Source organism: Toxoplasma gondii, chromosome VIIa (genome assembly GCF_000006565.2).
Source record: "Toxoplasma gondii ME49 chromosome VIIa, whole genome shotgun sequence".
Classification (NCBI taxonomy): Eukaryota; Apicomplexa; class Conoidasida; order Eucoccidiorida; family Sarcocystidae; genus Toxoplasma; species Toxoplasma gondii.
Genome location: NC_031474.1, coordinates 955,306 through 974,694, shown reverse-complemented (window position 1 = coordinate 974,694; position 19,389 = coordinate 955,306). Strand labels below are relative to the sequence as shown.

At 57.4% G+C, this 19,389-nt stretch overlaps 4 protein-coding genes across 4 annotated transcripts in view; 3 read left to right on the top strand and 1 right to left on the bottom strand.

Moving 5' to 3' along the window:
* FRM1 (formin FRM1) overlaps positions 1–1,370 on the top strand; it is a 19,477-nt gene extending 18,107 nt beyond the window's left edge. The window contains exons 6-8 of the mRNA XM_018779357.1: positions 3–275; positions 490–715; positions 834–1,370. Coding sequence (XP_018637251.1) covers positions 3–275; positions 490–715; positions 834–844 — 510 coding nt within the window. The 3' untranslated portion in view covers positions 845–1,370. The remainder of the gene's footprint in view (positions 1–2; positions 276–489; positions 716–833) is intronic.
* TGME49_206440 (cpw-wpc domain-containing protein) lies at positions 958–3,352 on the bottom strand. Its single transcript, XM_002367784.2, has 8 exons — positions 2,310–3,352; positions 2,221–2,244; positions 2,107–2,162; positions 2,034–2,050; positions 1,907–1,978; positions 1,754–1,852; positions 1,632–1,689; positions 958–1,575 (listed from the first exon to the last, which is right to left on the bottom strand). Exons 1-8 carry the CDS (start codon positions 2,404–2,406, stop codon positions 1,399–1,401), a joined length of 600 nt encoding a protein of 199 aa, XP_002367825.1. The 5' UTR covers positions 2,407–3,352; the 3' UTR covers positions 958–1,398.
* Positions 3,326–17,139, top strand: TGME49_206450 (autophagy-related cysteine peptidase atg4, putative). Its single transcript, XM_018779358.1, has 3 exons — positions 3,326–9,333; positions 9,788–14,167; positions 14,605–17,139. The coding sequence occupies exons 1-3, from the start codon at positions 4,129–4,131 to the stop codon at positions 16,276–16,278; spliced, it is 11,259 nt and encodes a 3,752-aa protein (XP_018637250.1). The 5' UTR covers positions 3,326–4,128; the 3' UTR covers positions 16,279–17,139.
* Positions 16,497–19,361, top strand: TGME49_206460 (hypothetical protein). The gene has a single exon (XM_018779359.1). The coding sequence runs from the start codon at positions 17,329–17,331 to the stop codon at positions 17,806–17,808; it is 480 nt and encodes a 159-aa protein (XP_018637249.1). The 5' UTR covers positions 16,497–17,328; the 3' UTR covers positions 17,809–19,361.
* Positions 19,362–19,389: the final 28 nt, after the last annotated feature.

Here is a 19,389-nt window from a genome sequence, read left to right as displayed (position 1 = left end):
AGATCATTTGGGAGCAACAGCCGACGGCGCTGAACATCTATGAAGATTTGAAGATCTGCGACAAGGCGCAACGCGTTGACATGCAGGGCATTGAGGGCAGAATTTCCAATCTTAAGGCGGGTTTGACGAAGGTGAAGAACACCCTGGAGGCAGCAAAGAAGGGCAACGAGTCCACTGGCGTCATGGGAGATCGCGATCCTCTTCGGAACATTATGGACGAATTTCTTATAGAGGCGGAGCCGAAGATCAAGCAGCTTGACGACTTCCTTGTTCAGGTACAGGGCTGTATGTGTGGATGCGTGTGACGACGCCGTTGCGGCGTAGTATTATCATTTTTGAGGACACGTCGTGTGGAGGAACACGTGATGCCTTGACCTCCTGCAGAGGAGTGGAGAACAGGGAACGTTCCTGTGCTGGTTATCAGGCCCACAACGAGCGTCCTTGCCTGTATTTGTCATTGACTTTGCGTGTCATGCTGTGCTCCAACAGGTTCAGAATCAATTTCTGCAGACGTGTCATTACTCTGGTTACCCTGACAAAGATGTCAAGAAGATTAAGCCAGATGAGCTTTTCAAACAGGTTGCAGGCTTCGCAAGGCAGGTGGATGCCATTCGCAAGCAGAAGCAAGAGATTGCAGATCGCGAATTGAAACGCAAGGAGGCCGAGGCAAAGAGAGCAGGCAAAGGACTCAAGTCGACTGCAGTCAAGAAAGTCGGTGAGTGATCCAGTGCTTTGTCGCTTGTCAAGTCCCATTAGACTCTCCACTCTCGCGAGTCTACACATGCTGACATTGCAACTCCCGTGGCGCTGCTTGTGTGTGTGTTCAATAACAGGGATGAAATGAGTCTGAGACTTTCCGGAAGCGCTCAGTGGTCAGATGCTGAAGGAGCGACTGTTGGTCGACGGGTCCTTGCAAAAAAGCATCACGCTCGATGCAATCGTAACACGTTACACTTTGTGTATTCGTTAGTGATCCGTCTAGGTGGATGTCCGACATACACGAGTCTCAAGTAAATGGAGTCGTTCGGTCTGTGTGAACCAGAGTTGACTTTAGGACTCAATCATTTAGGCAATGCCAAGGCCGTGAGGGTTAGGATATTTATGTTTGATACGTGGTGCTTAGTCGCAGTCTACGCCTGTATCATTCATGCGTAAAGCTGGTCATTCGACACGCTTCCTGAGTCGTTTTCGAGCATTTCGAGAACTTTCGTGTAGGTGGGACATTCAATGCACTAGGCCGGAAGCGGCAAAACCGCCGCAGATCGCGAAGGTCCTTTTAGTGCTAAGAGATGTGGAATGACCTTGAGGTTCTGTTGTGCTACCTCGAAGTTTGTTGCATGGCGTTTGGAACGAGAACAATATACAGACTTTTTATGGCATAGTTTTCCACTCTGTTATTTACATCTTTGGGGCAATGATGTCCCCGGTGACGGGCTCCACCTTACGAAACGAAATTGATGAGAGTAAGTGAACGACTGGGAGGCACTGATGATAGCTTACCGGTCCACGCGCCAAAACCTTCTTGTATTTAGCAGGCGCCTTCACTTCAGGCCAGTAGGCGCAGCAATTGTTTTCCTGATTGTCACCACTGCAGCAGAGCTCTAAAGAAAGCGCGTCCTACCAACTCTTACAAATGCAGTCTTCTGCTCTTCGCTGAAGTGACTGAGGAAGTGGAGAGCTTCACACGGCCTATCAGATGGGGTGAGGACAGTAGACAGTTTCTGCTTGCCTTCTCGCATGCCGAGTCGCTTACCCTCTGTATCGCCTTCCCCAGCACTGGCCGTTCTGAAGCTGCTGCCATCCTGCTGGGCATGGTGCGGAATAGTCTCTCTTGTACGAAGGGCCTTCGCATCTACATCGACTGGCATGAACTTGATTCGGCTTAGGTGTTTGATGGCACACTTACAAATGAGTTGGTTTCCTCTTTGCCTCGTTCGCTACGGCTGCATCCAGCTTCTCCATATCTTCTGCATTTTTGCTGGATTAGAAATTATTGACAGGGGAGGCGGCTCGTATTGCCGAAGTGCGGTTACTGGAGAATCGTCTGTTCCTGGAAACCAGGAGGATCAGCCGGGTAGCACCTAGAAACAGTGAAGATGCGCTTACCAGTTGCTCCGTGCTAGGGAGGGTATCAAACGCCAGTTTGAACTCGTCGGCGATGTCTGGTCACATGCAACTTCAGATCCTGACGTTTGAGTGACTCCAGAGAACGCGACTGACCATTGATAACTCCTCCCATCCTGGCTGAAATATGCATGGACATACAACGTCTTTGTCCGTTTCGGCTCCCAGATTGACACCGCACTCACCGCTGGTCTTCATCATCTGCAGCGGATTCAACGCAGCCACTTCCCGCCACGTCCCAACTGCTAGAGCCAATGAAAAAGCGACGAAGCGTCGTGCCATTGTTCCTGTCCCGTCCTAGATTTCTACCTCGAAGTGTTGACTAGACCACATTAACCAGGCGGCGAAAAGGGTCCTCCGTGCGTCGGAGAAAAGGAATGGTCATCCCTCTGCGGCCGACTTCCGAATGCGGCGCGAAGTGTAACTACAGCTGGCTTCTTCATGTACAGTCAAGAATGTCAGGTGGTGGCTAGCACCGTTGCCAATCTTGCTTCTGTTTCGTATGACCTCCGGGAAGGTTGCATACCTTGCCGAAACGGACTCTCGACAGAGCCTTTGTGTGGAGAACGTAGTACTGAACCCATGTGTCAGCGCTCACCGCCAGATTGTGCCGCGGTACCGGAAATTCAAATCACACGTGACTCACTATCGCGATACCGGCGCGCAACCTGGTCTACGTAAGCTGTGGAAATCTGATGGTTGAAAACTACATGGTCTGGGTGGCTGAGCCAAGGAGTGCAACTTTACCCCGTTGGACCGAAAATTTTATAACCGCGGAATAGTAACCGGCACGTTGCCACGTATGGCTCCGCGCCCCGCGGTTGCTCCGTCCACCACGTGACCCTTGGTTACCTGTCATGGCGCGAGAAAGTGCCAGCCAACGTATCCGACCCAGCGTAAACAAGCGAATGACCTCTTGCTAATTACTGCGAATGCTAAATAACTCCGCTGAGCGCGTTTCAGCCTTCAGGCAATCAGTCTCAGCTGAATGCGCCAATTGGTGAATTGGAACTTCGGGAATTGGCTCTCCCTTGTTGCTCCGTGAACATGCCGACACGTCGCTAAGCGACATACCCTGGAACAGCTGGGTCTGCAGCTGGCAGCTTCGGTCCAGCACCATAAGCTGGCACAGACAATGGAGGATTCTCGATTCCAGCACTGCCTGAATCAGGTGGGAGCCAGCTATGTATGTATTGTGAAGCGGCCCAAAATATCACGCAGCAAACAAGCCAAAACGTTTCTGTGGAAGCTGTGTAACTCCTGTGAATGAACGATACAGTGGCAGTCAGGTCGCGCGGTGTGCTCCTCTGTGGTGCAAGGGGAGAATCAGCAGCTGCTACGGTGAGGGGGGGTGCTGCGGGTCCTAGGGGGGTGAAAGCGTCGCGGGTGCTAAACGGACACGGTGTTGAACACGCATTCGAGAAAAGTTTTCGCGCAAAAGGACTCGGCTTCTCACCGTTTTGATGTGGCCTTTTCGCTATCCATATTTTTTCGCGACCTACCGTTAAGACCATGTGTTCTGCGTGCGTTTGTGAGCTGCCAGACAGCTGGCAGCTTGATCGGTCTGGCAGCTCGTGGCCGGTCGGTGCCTCGTACTCGACGGTTTTTCTTGAGTGTGGAAAGTGGACCCATCGTGTGTGCGACGATCTGTACGTTCAAATCGTGTAGCCTTTTTCTGTATTTTTGCTCTGTTACTGGCGGCGGCTAAGTTTTTGTTGCGCTTCGTTCCAGGCCTGCGAGAGAGGGTCCGCGATTATTGCTGGGCAGCGTCTCATTGGCAGCATCGCGGAACCGGGTCCTTTGGAGCAGCCGCTCCTCGCCGCGGCTGCTGTCTGTGTGCACTGCTTTTTTGCCAACTGGCGGAGTCCTCCTCAATGACTCCGTGCCTTTCTCCGATTTCTTCGCGTCCTTCCTCTGATCCAGCGGGTCGTCCTGAACGCGTGCCGACGAGCGCCCCATACAAATCGTCATCACCCTGTCTGTCCGTCCCACTCTTCTTCACGCATGCTAGTGTCTAAATACCTGGCAAGCTCGATGCTCGGAAATCTCCCCAGCAGAAGCATTTCGAAGCATGCTGAAGAGACCAGGAAAGCGGCCGCTCAAAACTCTAACGGACGACGCACGACTCAGCCGCTAGGCGCCTCAGAAACCAATCCGACACCCTCGACTGACAACTCAGGTCAGGTGGAAAGCTGTGAACCCTTTGACCTCCGTGCAAACCCGCCGGATGTCTCCACGGAGGTCTCTCCACAGCAGATGACTTTATCCACAACTTGCGACCAGGCTCCGCCAGAAGGTGGCGCGCCGGAGGAGGGATTTCTTCGGTCAACACCTTGTGACGGGGGCAGAACGCGGCGCTCGATCGATGGCGATTTAACTGACTTGACAGCTGAAGAAACTTTCGAAAACCAGGTGTGCATTCGTAAGCTACCACCGCACCAAGAGCTCGCTACCGTAGAGGCGGACTTCAGTGCCTTGAATCTCCTCGCGTCGTCTCAGCTGTCTCCCATTCCATCGGTAGCTTTCCTCGATTTGTTTCAAAAAGAAGGCAACCAACCTGCCGTGAACAGCGATTGCTACGAACTTGGAACCGAAACGAACTGCGCCCATCCACACACTTGTGCTGGTGCGGCGACGTCAGATAAAAGAAAGCTTGCACTTCACTGCTTCTCGGACAAGACAAGTCTTCTCTGCGGGTCCGATCTCCGCTTGGAAAAAGCCAAAGCTGCTCTGCAGCTCCCCATGGCAACTGCGTGCCTCGGAGCGGGTCGAGTGTGTCCACCCTCGCGGGATCATGAGTCGACTGGGCAAATGGAGGCCGCCTCTCGACCTGCCAGCGGCCCTCAGTGCTTCACTGCTGCCGGGACAGAAGGAAATCGTTTCCAAAAAGAACTGTCACCCGCCGAAGGCTGCAACAATGCAGCATGCATTCGCGGGGTATCTATGGGACAACGCGAAAACGAACAAGGACCAAATAGCAACCCTGGAGAGTGCCTACAGTCCAACAAGCCCCCGTGTAGCGCCGCACCAGATAGCTCCTCTGAAACCTGTACACTTGAAGGGGACGTACGAACAGGTCACACGGGCGTCTGTACGCCAGACGTATCGGGGAAAGAAGGCGACGATGGAAGTCCGCCTGAGTGGCCGTTGCATGTGCAAGCGGACACGGGGGACTTCCCTGGGGCTGAAGGCGAGTCTAGCGGAACTCACCCGTTGATGGGCGCTTCAGTTCTCGCAGACGAGTTAACCGGTTTGAATGATGTTTCCGGTCACGTGGACGGCCCGTGTCTCTCCTCTCCTTTGGCTCCGCGTTCGGATTCTCCGGTGGAAGAAGCGTTGAGACTGCCAAGCCGGGACCGGTCGCCGTTCCCCACAGTCTCAACTTCGTTTTCATCCTTCGAGAAACTTCCATCCCTCACAGGTTCGTCTCAACCAGATGGAAGAGATGCCGTAGGTCTCGACGGATTCCGGATTTCAAACGAGACCAGAGAGGATGCATGCAGACTGTTGAACTACGACGAGAATACTCGTCACCCCCCGGCTACAGACCCGCCTAGCGGGTCATCCTTCTGGTCATTGGGGTCACCTCAGGCGTCTCGCCGCTCCACACCTGTCTCGGGCGCGTCCACCCCCCAGGCCCGGTCCATGAGTTCGTCCGCGTCACCGGTGCTGGTGTCACCGCTTTACGGCGCAGCGGCCTCGCCACTCCTGACTGCGAGCTCGGCGCCCGTATCTTCGTGGGCGCTCGCGTCGGTGCGCCTGCCGCCCCCCCTGGCTTCCTTTGCTTCCTTTTCGCGACTCCGAAACTCTGCGTCTCGCGCGCATGCAGAGACCGGACACGCCTGTCTTCCGGCCCCTCCCGTGCCTCCTACACATTCCGAGGAGCGCATGAGTGAAGACTCTGTGTATTCGACATCTTCTGTGTCGTCAACATCTTCGTCGGTCTCGTCTGCGTCAACGTCTGTCTTGTCTACGTCGTCGTCTGTCTCGTTTACATCTTCCTCTGTCTCGTCCACATCGTCGTGTACGTCTTGTGTCTCCTCGCCGCCCTCAGAAGCTTCATGCGGGAATTCGATTTCGACGGCGCCTTCTTCAGTTGTGGCGCGACCGCATCGTTGCACGCATCAGCGGCCGAAGGGCTCAGTCGCGGTTCCGGCCTGCTCGCCGTATTCCGAAGATCGTCGTGAAGAGTTGAAGACTTCAACTTCGAGGCCTTCCCACGACCCTCCTCCAAGCCTTCTTCCTGAAGCCGCTTCGGAGCTGGACCATGGGAAGCCGTCAGAGTCTCTCTGCCTGGGGACGACAGCTTCTTCGATTCTCTCGTCACCGAACTTCTTCAAGGCACCTGGCGCTTCTCTGCTGTCCCTTCGCGGACCCTCTTCCTTCTTCGGTCACACGCTCGCCGGGGCCTCCTTCAACGCTACCTCTGACGCCACGACTGCCTCAGCATGCGCCCCGCAGAGCCTGGCGATGAGCCTGGACGCGTTGGAGAAGCGGCCGAGCCTCGAGGCGCGTGCCGGTGGCCGCGCCTCTATCGCCGGGAATTCAAACGACCCACTGCAACCGAAGCCGACAGGCTCCTCGCTTTTCAGGCGAGTTCGCTCGCTGAAGCAGCTTCAGCAAGACGTCACGGTGGTGTTCTCCACGTGGACCCACACGCTGGCGAACTGGGCGGCGCCCTGGGGGGCCGGCCCGGAGGAGGGCGGCTCTGTGAAGGCTGGGGAGCGCGCGGTGGTTCTGGGGCGGCTGTTCTGGGTTTGTGAGGAAGTGGATCACGCCGAGGAGGCTTGCGACAGAGTCTGGAAGGAATGCGAGAGGAAATCCGGCCTCCCCAACTCCCCCAACAAGGCCCTCACTTGGCTAGGGAGGCGCGCCCAGCGTCGCGGCGGAGCCACCGGCGGGGGGAGTCCGACCGCGTTGGGCTCCACGGGAACGCCGATCTGGAACGGGACGGGGCCGCGAAGCGGCGCGTTGCCACCTCGACGAAACTCTGCATGCGCGCCAAGCGCGGCCGCGAGCAAGGACCGCGACGGCGGGTGGAGAAGGACCTCGGCGGCTCTCTCGGGGCTATTGGGTGGCGGCGGCCGCCGAGGCGAGGCGACAGAATCCGCCATCGCTGGGCTTCACGCCTCGGAGTCGGGCGCGTCCGAGTTTGCACACTCCAGCGGCCCCTGTGTGGGGGCTCAGTACGCCGCATGTTCTGCTGAGAAACTGCATGCGCTGCAGGAGCCAGATGATGAGCCAGACACTTCGCTGACAGCGCTGAGTATGGATCGACTGGGGGTCGCCGTCGCGGGACGCAGCAACAAGCGGCGCCGCCTCTTCAGGCTGCCGATCTCGCTTCCTGGAGGGGACCCATGGCCCGCGGGGCGCGTCGGGTGTGTCTCCTCAGACGCGGCAGAAGTTCAGCACAAACTCGCGGAGACAGTGAGGGCAATCGCCCGCTTCACGTACAGGAGTGGCTTCGCCCCCATGTACAAATGCTGTGGGGAGAAGAAGCGGCGTGTCGGCCCCGGTTTTGAAAGGGAGTGGATTGCCATTAACAGCGACGTCGGCTGGGGCTGTACCGTCCGCGCGGCGCAAATGCTTCTCATGCAGGCCCTGCGGAGACACTTTCTTGCAGACGACGAAGGCGAACTGGAGACGGGCAAAAGAGGGAGCCGAGTCAAGGACGAGGGGGAGGCGAAGGCGATGATTCTCAGGAGATTCGCTGAAGCTGGGCAGGCGACGGAGACACAGCGCGAAACTGGCAGCGCGGGAGAACATGGGCGCGAACGAGACACGGAAGGCGACAAACGGGGAGGACGAGGGAGTTCTCGGAAGGTGTCTAGAGGCGTCCAGGCAGCGGAGGCGATTGACGAAGAGGGAGGAAAAAAGAACACAGGCGAAGGCTTGCGTTGTATCCGTGAGGAGTGTATGGGGAGACGCTCTAGAAAAACGGGAGGTGAGGACACGGTGTCTTCCAGTGCTGCGCGTTGTGAAGAACAGATGAAGTCGCTTTCGTCTTTTCGTGGAGATTCGAGATTCAGCGAACCCCAGGAAACTGGCACGTGGATCTCTTGTGACTGCGGCGCAGCACCGCCCCTAGGGTCCCTAAAAAACCGTTTGGAGAACATCCACTTGGACAATTCCTGCAACGCCGCCGGGACTGACGATTCGCTGCCCAATCGGTGCCGGTGCATGCACACGGCGTCGGGGCATCTTCCTAGGGGAAGACGCCTCTCAACGACCCGCGAAACTCTGCCGTCATCCGACGAGGTTTTCGCGTCGTTGTCTTCGCCTCCTCAGAGTCGTCAAACGCTTGATCTCTCTCGCGAGGGAGACTCTTCTCACACGAGAGAGGACGCAAGGACTTCACCTCAGAGGCACTCCGCTTCACCGTCTGTGATGCCCCGCAAGCCTGCGCCGCACGCGAGTGGCGAAGCCCGTTCGACATCGCCGTCTGTGCAAGAACGCCCCCGCGAAATGGAGGATCTTTTGCAATGGTTTCTGGACGTTCCGTCGCCCCCAGGGCAGTACCCGTTCTCGATTTTCTCCTTCATCCGAGCTGCAGGCGGCGGCATCGGCTGGGCTCGTCAGCTGTACGGAGAGCTCCCGCTCGAAGAGGCGCTGTTCGGCGCAGGCCGCGACAAGAAGACCTGGAGAGGACCGACCTCGCCTTCCAAGCCGGTGACTTCTTGCCGTGGACAGACGGTTTCCAGCGGTTGCAAGGAGAGTTCGCATTTGTCCGGCGGTTCACGCGACTCGCAGGGCTCGACGTTTCCGTCGCTGTCGTGGCCGGCTGCCTCGTCGTCTGCTGCGTCTTTGCCCACCTGTGAGCTTCCAGCGCGTAACGGGGAGGTCGACGAAGCTGCGGCCTTCGCTGGGGTGTCGAGGGAGAACGAAGGGCCTTCGCGCCTGGCTTCTCTCCCGAACGCATTCGCACGAACCTCGTCCCTGCAGGGGACGCGGCCTCGACAAGAGGCTGCGATTGGAGGTGCAACCTCAACAGACTCCCCCCTCGGCGACGAGAACGCGGAGGCATCGCAGAACGCGGAGTCCGCCCCAGACCTTGGACGCATGCATGCGGCGACGCATGCAGGACATCGGGAAGAAGACGAGAATCCGATGGAGCGAAGAGGTCTCGGGAAGTTTGCTGGCGAGTGGTTTGGGCCGGCTACGGCTTCGAGTGCGGTCAAGTTGCTCGTCGAGGCGATGCCCCAGACGAAGGTGAGTGTGGGGGTGTGTCGGGTGAAATTGGAACAGAGAGACGAAAACGGCATGGTTCCAGAGAGCTTGGCGCTGTTTGCGCCTTGCCTTTGCTGCCAGGCGAATGCGTCGTTTCTGAGGCCGAGCTCAAGGCGCGGCGGATGGCCGTGTCTCTTCACATCTTTCTTTTGGGAGGCTCTCGCGCGAACTGTGCGTCTTCACGTGCGTGCGGCTCCAACGTGTGTGTGCGGGCTTCTTGCAAGGCCTCGTTTCTTCACAAAGCGTCTAAATATGTCGCGCGTTTGTTGCTCCACAGAGCGTCAAAAGACATGTTTCACAAAGGTGATAAAAAACCTTCATGTGTCTACTGTTCCTTTCGAAAGGGTAGCGACCCAGCTGGCCGCTGTCCAGTCTTTCTCGACAGACTCTGAAGACGTCATCTATGCAGTGATGTCTTTCTTTTCTTGTTTCCCAGGACGAGTTGTACGTGTACGTGAACTCGGACGGCCTTCTCTATCCTGACGAAATTCTCCTGCACTGTCGAAACGTTGATGCCTCCTCGAACCTGTCTGCGCTCGCCTCTGTGTCGAGCCCAGGGCGCGGCGGGACCGCCACCCCACAATGCCCCGAGGGACACCGAGGAAGAGAGGCCTTTCACGGCAGAACTCCGCATGCATCCGTGACGCATGCATCGACGCATGCGTCCGTGCAATCAACGCCCCGAGGTTGTGCAAGCTGTTCTGGCTCGGGGGGGTTGTTTGGCGTCGCCTGCGATTTGTCCGAGTCGCTGCGAGGACCTCAAAAAGGATTCGCTTGTTCCGACAGCGAAGCGGTGGGGACCGGCCGAGAGACGCGCGGGCCTGCAGAGCTTGGCGAAGAGAGCGCCTCCAAGAGAGAGATCCCGAGCGATGAGACCTGCGTGCATGCTGGACACACAGGATGTCGCGCCTCTCTCCGGAGACGGCATTCTCAGGAGCGGACGTCTCGAGGGGATCTGCCCTCGTCGATCGGGGGCCGCGCCGTTGAAGCGCAGAAGGCTCAGAAAGGGCGTCTCTGGCATGTGTCAAATCATGGAGAACCCAGCGCGTCTGAGAACCTTTGGAGACCTGCGGGAGGAGCTGCTCAAACTTCTGGACAACCTACCGGGAACTGGAACAACGCCCACGGCGCGTCAGCACTAGAGGAGGAATGGGAGGAAATTCCTTTCTGCGGCTGCGCGTCGCCTCACGTGACGACGCGAGTGTCTCCGTTCGCCAGCCAGGGCGATTTTTGTCTTCCGCCTCGAGCTCTGGCTGTGGGCGAGAAGGTCCGCCGTGGAGACCCTGCGGCAACGCCCGATCCCGGCGAACCTTCGAAAGAGCCGCGTCCCCTCCTTTCGCTGGCGCCGACGCAGCAGCCGCCCCGCGGACCTGGCGAGAAAGTCCAAGGCAAGCGGAGTCCACCCTCGCCTTCTAACTGCAGAGCGTCGGCGCGGGCCTGGGGTGAGGAGACGGAAGGCTCGCATGACCTGAAAAGGCCACCGTGGAACTCTGGAAAAGGAGACAGTGGGGGAGACACAGGAGGGGAAGAGTCCTTCGAGGCCGCGGAAGAGATTCTGAGGAGACTGCTTCTGGACGAAGGGGCGCCGCGATTGCGTGGGGACTCTGAGGACAGTCATGGCGATACCTGCACGCTCCCCGCGGGCGCGGGGAGGCCTCGTCGGGCGCCCCCGTCTCCACGCGTCCTCCCCGAAGAAGGAACGCCGCTTCTGGCGAGTGCAGATCCGACAGCGTACACGATTCTCAGCAGCCCCAGGGGCCCTCGCCCGGTCCACCTCCTGGTGAGCCGCGGAAGTTGGAGTGTGCCGTCCTCGCCGCGCCGCGTTAGGGGGGAGGAGACAGGGGCGACATGTGGGGACGCGTCCGGCGCAGAGGAGCCTCAGCGGCTGGTGAGGAGAAGGCGGTGGGTGGACAGAGCGGACCAAGAACATGAGAGCTGCGGTTCGAGGGATCCAAGTCGAGCCACGGAACAGACCGAGGAGCGGACGCGAAGCGTCCCCAGGCGCGCAGGAGGACGGGGAGGCGCTGCGCGGCCGCGAGGGCGCTCGGCCGCAGGACGTCCACCGGGCGGGAAATCTGGGGACCCAGGGAAGGCTTGCGGTTTACATCCGGGGAGTGGAGGGGGAGCGACTGAAGGGGCAGCGACCCAGCCGCAGGCCGATGAGGATGGCTGGCGACCGGACATGTGCAGTTCAGGAGTGGAAGCTGAAAAAACAGACACGGAAAAGAAGGCCGACAGCATGCGTGCGAGAGATGTGGGCGGCGAGGATTTCGGCGCGTCCACTCGCGTTGGCGTCCTTCGGACACTCGAGAGCGCATGTCGCCTGGACATGAAAAGCGAAGCCAAGAAGGAACGCCGGCTGGCTTGTGTGCCGCGCCTGATGGCAGCGACCCCCGGCAGATCTGTCTCCGTGCAATCCGGCCCAGGTGGCGAGGCCGAAGCGGTGGCGGCAGAGAGAGTCGCCAAGCTGCCGAGCTCCATTTTGGGCGTGGACCAGTCGGAAGACGAAGAGCAAGAGAAGCAAGCGCTTGTTGTCTCCAGCCGTCCTTCCTGGTCTTCGCCGCATCTGCCTCGGCTTCCGCTTTTTCGTTCTCGTTCGCTGTCGCTCTCTGCGTCGTTGGTCTCCCGCGGACCGCAGAAGGAGGGACGAGACACCAAACACATTCCCGAGCGGCGGCTGCGAACGCCGCTGGAGGCGCGGCGCATCGTGGAGTCGCCTCTTCTGGGGTCTCCAGCAGGGCCCTCGGCCGCTGCGGTCGCTGACGACGTTCGCGCAGAACTCTCAAACGTCTGTGTGAACGGTGTGCATGCACGGCGCGAACCCGTTGCGACGCCAGTTTCTGACGACGGATGCGGAGCTCGAGCCTCGTCCGCCGCGGCTGAGGCCCAGCCGCTCGACGACTGTGAAGAACGTCACGCTCTCCTCACGGGATTCGCGAGCGCTACGCTGAGTCCCCACACCCCAGACAGGACGAGACGATCGGGACCTCTAGTTCCTCCGTTCGTTCCGCGTCTGCGGGCGCTGCCGCTGTCGCTCGACGCGCTCGGCCGCGGCAACGGAGGGACACCCCGTGAAGGTGTGAGGCCTTCGGAGGGCCTCTGTCGAGTCGCCAGCTGCGAGAAGGCTCGTGACGAAACGGGCACGCGGGCGTGCAACGACCGCTTTGGAGAGAACGCATGCGTGGAAGCATTTGGCGACAGCTTCCCGGACGCGAGAGAGTGTGGGTTTCGCGAGGGCATCTCGCCGATGTGTTTCACGGCCTCGCCCGTGTTGAATTCGAGTCGCAGCGAAGGCAGTGCAGCGCCGAGCGATGGCAGTGCGACGGCGCGCTGGTGTTCCGTGGAGACCCTGCTCCCAGGCGCGGGAGAAGATGACATTCTCCTCGCGTCGAGTGGCCTCGTTTCCCACAGAAACTTCCCGCCATCTCCAGCGTGTCGCTGTTGTCGCGCTGGAGCCGCGAGCAGCACTCCCCGCTGCATCCAGTTCGCGGGCGAGGAGCGCGGCGACTTCGGACGTAAAGGAACCTCCCCAACGAATAGAAAAGACGAGCGAGTGGACGGAAGAAGGGGAGGCGAAGCGGAAGACGAAGCACGGCAGGACGCAGACGACGGAGGCGAAAAACGGACGGAAGGGTGGAGGAAGGAACAGAGCGCAGAAACGACCGCGGCAGTGGCGGCAGGTTTGCAGAAATCTGTGACAGCAGGAGCCCACACGTTCTCGTTTCGTGGAGAGGTCCGAGAGGCTGAAAGGAACGGAGGCACTCCAGGGCCAGGCCGCGACGACACTCACGCGGCTGACAGTGGCCGAGACGCGCAGAGACTCGGGACTTTCGTGGGCGAAGAGAGAGATGACGGAGACAGCGCCTGGGTGTCCTTTCTCCCATTCTGCCCCCAGAGAGGTATCGCGTCCCCTGGCAACGAGAAACGAGAAGCTCTGAGGCAACGAAGAGAAGCCCGAAGGCCCTTGGGTGAGTATGTCTGCGTCTGCTCCAGCTCCCAGAGAGACTCGCACCGGAGCAGCGGGGTCGGCGGCCGCGAGGCGGGTCGCCCTAGTGCATGCGCTCCAATCGCATGCGATGCACATGCATTTGGTCCAAATGAATGCGATCCACTTGCATTTGGTCCAAATGAATGCAGTGAACAACCGAGTATCGAGGAAGGAGAGGAGACTGACGGGTGGCGAGAGAGGAGAAAGGAGAGACGAGGAAACTCAGACGGAGACAGAGAAACTGATGCAACAGGAGCCAAAGCAAAGGCAGTGCATACGTGTGTAAAGCCAGAGGCCCGGAACAGGTGGAGGGATTTGCATGCAGAAGCTTATGAAAAGGCCGCGACAGTGCCTGCAGCAGAGGCAACCAGCGTACGCGGCGGGGAAGAGTTTCGCGCGCCTTCCCTCGTAGACGAGAAAGACACAGACGCGAAGGACGAGGAGGCGGAAGCGCCTTCAGTCGCGTTGGCTGCATCTGCCGACGCCTCAGGGGCGTCCAGAAAGACTCGGAATCGAGAGGAAGATTCTGGTGAGACAGGCGAAACACCGGACGAGCAAATCGACGAAACACCGGACGGAGCTGCTGTGGATTGCCTGCGCGATGACTCGTGTGCCGACGTTCCCTGGCGCCGTGGCTGTCTCTTGCTCTTCCCACTCACGCTCTGCAGCGGCGAGAAGATCAATCCGGTGTACGTACACTCGCTGTTGGCCTACCTGGAACTCCCGTGGTCCCTCGGGATGGTCGCTGGCCGAGGCCAGCAGGCCTTCTACTGCATAGGCACCCAGCAGAAGGCGCTGCTGTATCTCGATCCTCACTCAGGCATTCAGGTGAGCGCCGTGGTATGCGCGGTTCTGGGCGTGGATTTGGAAAGCCAACATGCGGTCGGGTGGGGAAGGCGTTTTTGGATTGCCTTCTGCATTCGCGGACAAGTCGAGCACGAAGCGGTTCGCGTTGCCTGCGTGTCTGTCCCGCCGGCTATGCCTGCAGATCTCTCTTTACGATATCGTTCTCTGGTATGCCTGCGTTTTGGGGGTTGTCTGTGTCGACGCGTGACTGCATCTGCATTTGTCTGTGATATCTGTCACTTGCGTATATCTCTGCCTTGTGAGTCGTCGTTCGTGACCCGGCGTCGCGAGGGAGAGGTGTGGTTGTGTCTTCGAGAGATGAAGGCGTTTCTCTGCGTTGGCTGTGCGTCGCTGCGAGAGATGCCCTTCTTTGTTTCTTTTGACAGTCGTTGTGTCGCGATGTTCGCTTCGTTCTGCAGCCGCCTGCGCTTCAGCTCCCTGCGGCGACGCCTTCGTTTTTTGCGGGGTCGTGCTGGAAGGTTTCCGATGTGGCGGCGCTCAATCCATCCCTCGCCGTCGCGTTCTTTGTGCGGAACGAACGTCAACTGTTGGGCTTGGCGGCTGCGCTGAAGAAACTGGAAGAGGTCGACTCGTTTTCCATGCTGCAAGTGGTGGAGAGACGGCGGCCGTTCTCCCCGCTCGACCTCGACGATGTGCTGCAGATGGAGGAAGTCGAGGAAGGTCTCTACTTCGGGGAAAGCCAAGGCGCGCAGGACAGCAGCCCCCAAGCAGCGCCACACAGGTCGGACGAACTCGAAGCTCGCCAGCGCAGCGCGCATGCACAGCAAGGCTCGACGGCGAAAGTTGGCGAGGCGACGAGAGGCGCGAGAGGAGAGTTCGTGAAGACAGGCGGAACACGAACAGAAGGACAAGCCAAAAACGACCTGGAAGACGCTACAGTCGGCGGACGCGACGACGACGTGGATCCGAAGGACGATCCAGTCGACGACGGAGAAGAGGCTGAGACACCGGGGGACGCGGGTGAGAGTGGAGATGAAGAAAAATGTCCAACACAGGCAACGCCCGCTTCGTCGCTTCCGCGTCGAGGTTGTGGAGAAGGACCTCAAGCCTTCGCTGCGTCTTCCTCTCTCTCGGCTTTCGCGTTCTCGTCCTCTTCCAGGAGGTCGTTCTCAGCGCGCTCCTGCGTCGATACGTCCGTTGCGGAATCTCGCGCGCAGCCGCCAACGGCGACGGAGGAGGCCGCGGGCGTCCACCGAGAAATAGATGAGGAAGACGCGGCACTGGGGAGAGAGAAGACGCGCGACCAGAGCGTGGAAGGCGCTGCAGAGACACCCGGATCTGGGAGGGTGAGAGGTGAAAGCGAGCAGCAACGTCTAGTTGCCCTGTCAGAACTGTCTCCTTTCAGAGACGACTCGCGCCTGGCAGTCGGCGTCAATTCTGGAGACGCAAGGGATTCAGGCGACGGTGATCAACAGAGAGAGGAAGAGAGGAACGCAGGAGGGGAGGCTTGTGTGAACGGTCGGGAGAGGAAGGGAGGAGCTCTTGTTTGCAGCTGTGACATGGTTGAGGAGAAGAACGGAGAGAGGGACGAAAGTCCGAGGGCGCAACTGTGTATCGACGTATCTCAGGCCGCGCTGGACGCCAACTCGGAACACAGTCGTGATCGTGAAGAAGAGACAATAGTTACGTTCTGCTATGGCGAGTTTGATCAGGGACAGGGAGTGGAACGGATGTGGGGAACAGAAGCAGAAGTCGAGGGGACAAACGACGAGGAAGAGACAGGCGAGGAGAAAGCGAAGGAGAGACAGACGGAGACAAGGCAGGCGATAGGGGAGGAGAGACAGGAGACACGGGAGGAGAAAGAGGAGGAGAGACAGAAGGCGACAGGGGAAGAGAAAGAGGAGGAGAAAGAGGAGGAGATGGAGGTGGAAGGCAGAGGAACAGGCAGAAGCAAAGAGGGAACTAGAGCGAACGGGGATCGGAACGACGTCGAGGTTCGGCTGATCCAAGAAGAGTGTGACGAAGGAGAGTCGGAAATTTCAGAAAGTTTTGACTGTCGTGGCGGAGAGGCGACGCGAGCGAGGGACGGTGCTTATGTTGCTGCAGAAGTGGAGAGCGGCACAGACCGGTAAGGTGGTGAGTCACGTCGAGTATTCTTCTCTTCTAAAATGAGACTGAGCACGATATTCGATGCTTCACATGCATTCAAATGTCGGATCATTTAAGAAATCCGGATGCGTTATTTTTTTGCCCCACACGTATATACATACCCTTATATGTATATATATATATATATATATATATATAATATACTTGCGTATCTGTATACGTGTCTTATATCTATCTATCTATATATATGCACATATGTGAATGGTACGCTTTATGAAGGCAGATCAGTTGGGTTCTGTGTAGTGAAGTACGTTTTGTATGAGTGTGGGGAACTCTCCGTACACGAGACGTTTCGTTTGTTTCGAGACAGCGCATGCAACTCTGCGCGGCACTCGAGCGGCAGATGCGATCTGTGTTTGCATCCAGCTCCTCTTTCCTCCTTTCCTGTGGAACGCATTTCGCTCTGTATGTGTGACGCCGTCAGCTGCGCGCGCCCCCAAGGTCCACTGATTTCTGTGAAGACGCTTTCCAGGCGTTGCTTCGATTTGCTTATGTGCGCATGCAGATGACGGGCGGCGCCGCTGCCGTGGATGCTACGTGCAGCGAACGAGGCAACTGCTGGTGTCTCTGCTAGCTTCTCTCTCTCTGAGCTCCTTTCTGCGACTTTCGGTTGATCACGTCTTCTTTATTGCTTCGCTGGCGAATCGAACGGAACGAACCTGACGGCCTCCGCCGCGACGCTCGGAGTTCCGCGTCAGACGCAAATCGAGGCCCCTCTGAAAATCGCTAAGAAGACAACACGAAAAACTCCACGAAGGTGGTCTCTTTCTTGACGCATAAATGCGCATATAAATAAATATATATATCTATACATACAAACATGCATATAGTTAATTTGGTATATATATATATATATATTTGCATGCGTATGTCTTATTCCATGTAAACGCTTGTATATATGTAAGCATACGAATACGCTATACATATGTTTATGTATATATAGTGTTTGCGTGTATTTATATTGTGAGGGAGGCGGGTGACAGTGTTGTGAGCTCGGATGTGTAGCGTTTCGAATGTCCCGCGGTTCGGTCGTTTCCGTGAAGCTTTTTCGTTTTCTGAAACTTTCTGATTTTTTATTTTTCCGAGCACGTCTCGACTTTTCTTTTCACACCAAGAAAAGCTCGCTTCCGTTCCGGGCCGATTTACCTCTTCTCTGCCGTCGTCGGGGTGCAGTCTCTGGGGTGTACGTACACTCGGCGCCCTGTTGGCAGCCGGGCGCGAAGGCGTCACAGGAGACGGCAGAGTTGGTTTTCACATTTTCTGCCGCCTTTTGGCGATTTCGGTTTTCCGACTTTGCTTTCTTTTTCCGTAAAGCATCGATGCGGCGCGCCGGCCGCTCCAGGTCTGTGTTTTCTTCTGAATGTGAGGATGTGAATGTGTATATGGAGGGAATAGTTGCCTCCAGGCGGGGTGTACGTACACCTGACGCGCGCCCCTGGCGTGGGCCGGGCGGTCCTCTGGCGACCCTTCCTCGGCTCTTTCGCGCTTCTTGAAGCTGTTTCTGCGTTTTTTCTGTGAGGCATTGTCGGCCAGCTTTTTCTGCGAGTCCGGTGCAAGTGCCCTTCTCGTTTGCGCCTCGACGTTTGCTTGTTTGTCGCGTGCTTCTCTAGTGCACTGGGGATCTGCTTTCGTGTTTCGTCACCGGAGCGCCAGAACGTGGAAGGCACGAGAGACAACGGGACCAGAGGAGCGAGAGGGGCGCGAGATAGTCACCGCTTCCGCCCGAACACGAAGCTCTCGCCAACTGCAGAAACACTCGAACGCTTCAGCTTACGGCCCTTGTGCGCAGACACACACGTGAGAGACAGAGTCGGCTCCGCGAGCATTCACTATTCGTCTGACGTCGAACGGAGGCTATAAAGTAGAATTACAGAAGCACTGAGAAAAGGAAAAACGTGGAAAGAAGTAAACCGTTTTCACTTGCAGTCAGCGTGCATTCCACCGCACGCACCTCATGCAGAGCTGAAAACGGGATGGACAGTCCAGAGTTCACCGCATGATATAAGAATCCGAGGGTGGAAGAGAGGAAGAGAGAGACGAAGAAGGAGAAGATGAAGAAGACGAAGAGGAAAAAGAAGAAGCAGAGGGAGACTGAGAGAATGCAATCAAGGATGTTAGAGCACGTCGAGCACGCGATTGTCGGTGAAGAATTCATGGAATTCATTTCGGGGGGAGAGGTTCGGTGCTCCACTGAAGAAACGCGTCTGGTCGCCTTCGGCATTTGAGAACGGGGAAAACGTCTGCCTCCGGCGGGGATCTGGAAAAAGCCAAGAATGCCGAAACAGCACGACGCCTGCCTCAGCATGGCAGCGGACCTACTCATGTCGCCTGAAGAGCAGGGACTCAGACTGGACCCCGAAGGCATCTGAAGTGTGTGCCCGAGGGATCGGTGGAACGTCCGTCTGTAGGACGCGTTTAACAGTCCCGTGCTCTGCGTCCTCTGCAGAGCGACGAAGATCTGCGAGGAAATAAAAAGAAAGGTAGAAGACTTCCGGTCTCGGATAAGAAAGGTGAAACTCATTTTCAGGTCGTATCCGAGCGTAGCAACTAAACCAATTCTTCTTTCTTCCTATATATATGTATATATACATATACATGCATGGATAAGAATGGACGAAGGGTGCCTGTCAGAATACTCGGCGAACTGAAACTGGAATGGCATACATATTTTTTCATCGTTACGGAAAGTCCCTCCGCGGCTGTCCTGAGATGTGGATATTTCTTCCTGCGTGAACGTGGGCTCTTTTGCTAGTGACACAGTGTCTTATGTTTTTATTACAAACTCAAGTTTTTTATTGGGAATTCTGAGTTTACCGTTTACACGTAGGACGTTCATTACAGATTTACTCAGATCAAAGTCCATAACTTGAATAAAAAGTATCGGAAATTCGAATTCTAAAACAGGACGCTGAACGCAAATCGTCTCTTGCTTTGTCTGCTTCCGGATGACTGTAAACGCTTTCATAAGCGAAGCTGCCTAGCGCTAACACGGTGCAAGCACCTCGTGCTCCCCTCGGGAGTATGAAACTGGCAATATACGCACAGCCACATGGCAACCTCAATAGGTTTTTCAA

Bases quoted from the DNA above. Each gene is read 5' to 3' on its own strand.
- TGME49_206440 (XM_002367784.2), bottom strand. From the start codon at position 2,406: ATGGCACGACGCTTCGTCGCTTTTTCATTGGCTCTAGCAGTTGGGACG. The intron at 1,690-1,753 runs GTAAGCGACTCG...CCCATCTGATAG, and splicing joins TGGGGAAGGCGATACAGAGG to GCCGTGTGAAGCTCTCCACT. The intron at 1,576-1,631 runs GTAAGAGTTGGT...GGTGACAATCAG, and splicing joins AAGAGCAGAAGACTGCATTT to GAAAACAATTGCTGCGCCTA.
- TGME49_206450 (XM_018779358.1), top strand. From the start codon at position 4,129: ATGCTAGTGTCTAAATACCTGGCAAGCTCGATGCTCGGAAATCTCCCC. The intron at 9,334-9,787 runs GTGAGTGTGGGG...CTTGTTTCCCAG, and splicing joins AGGCGATGCCCCAGACGAAG to GACGAGTTGTACGTGTACGT. The intron at 14,168-14,604 runs GTGAGCGCCGTG...TTCGTTCTGCAG, and splicing joins ATCCTCACTCAGGCATTCAG to CCGCCTGCGCTTCAGCTCCC.
- TGME49_206460 (XM_018779359.1), top strand. From the start codon at position 17,329: ATGTCCCGCGGTTCGGTCGTTTCCGTGAAGCTTTTTCGTTTTCTGAAA.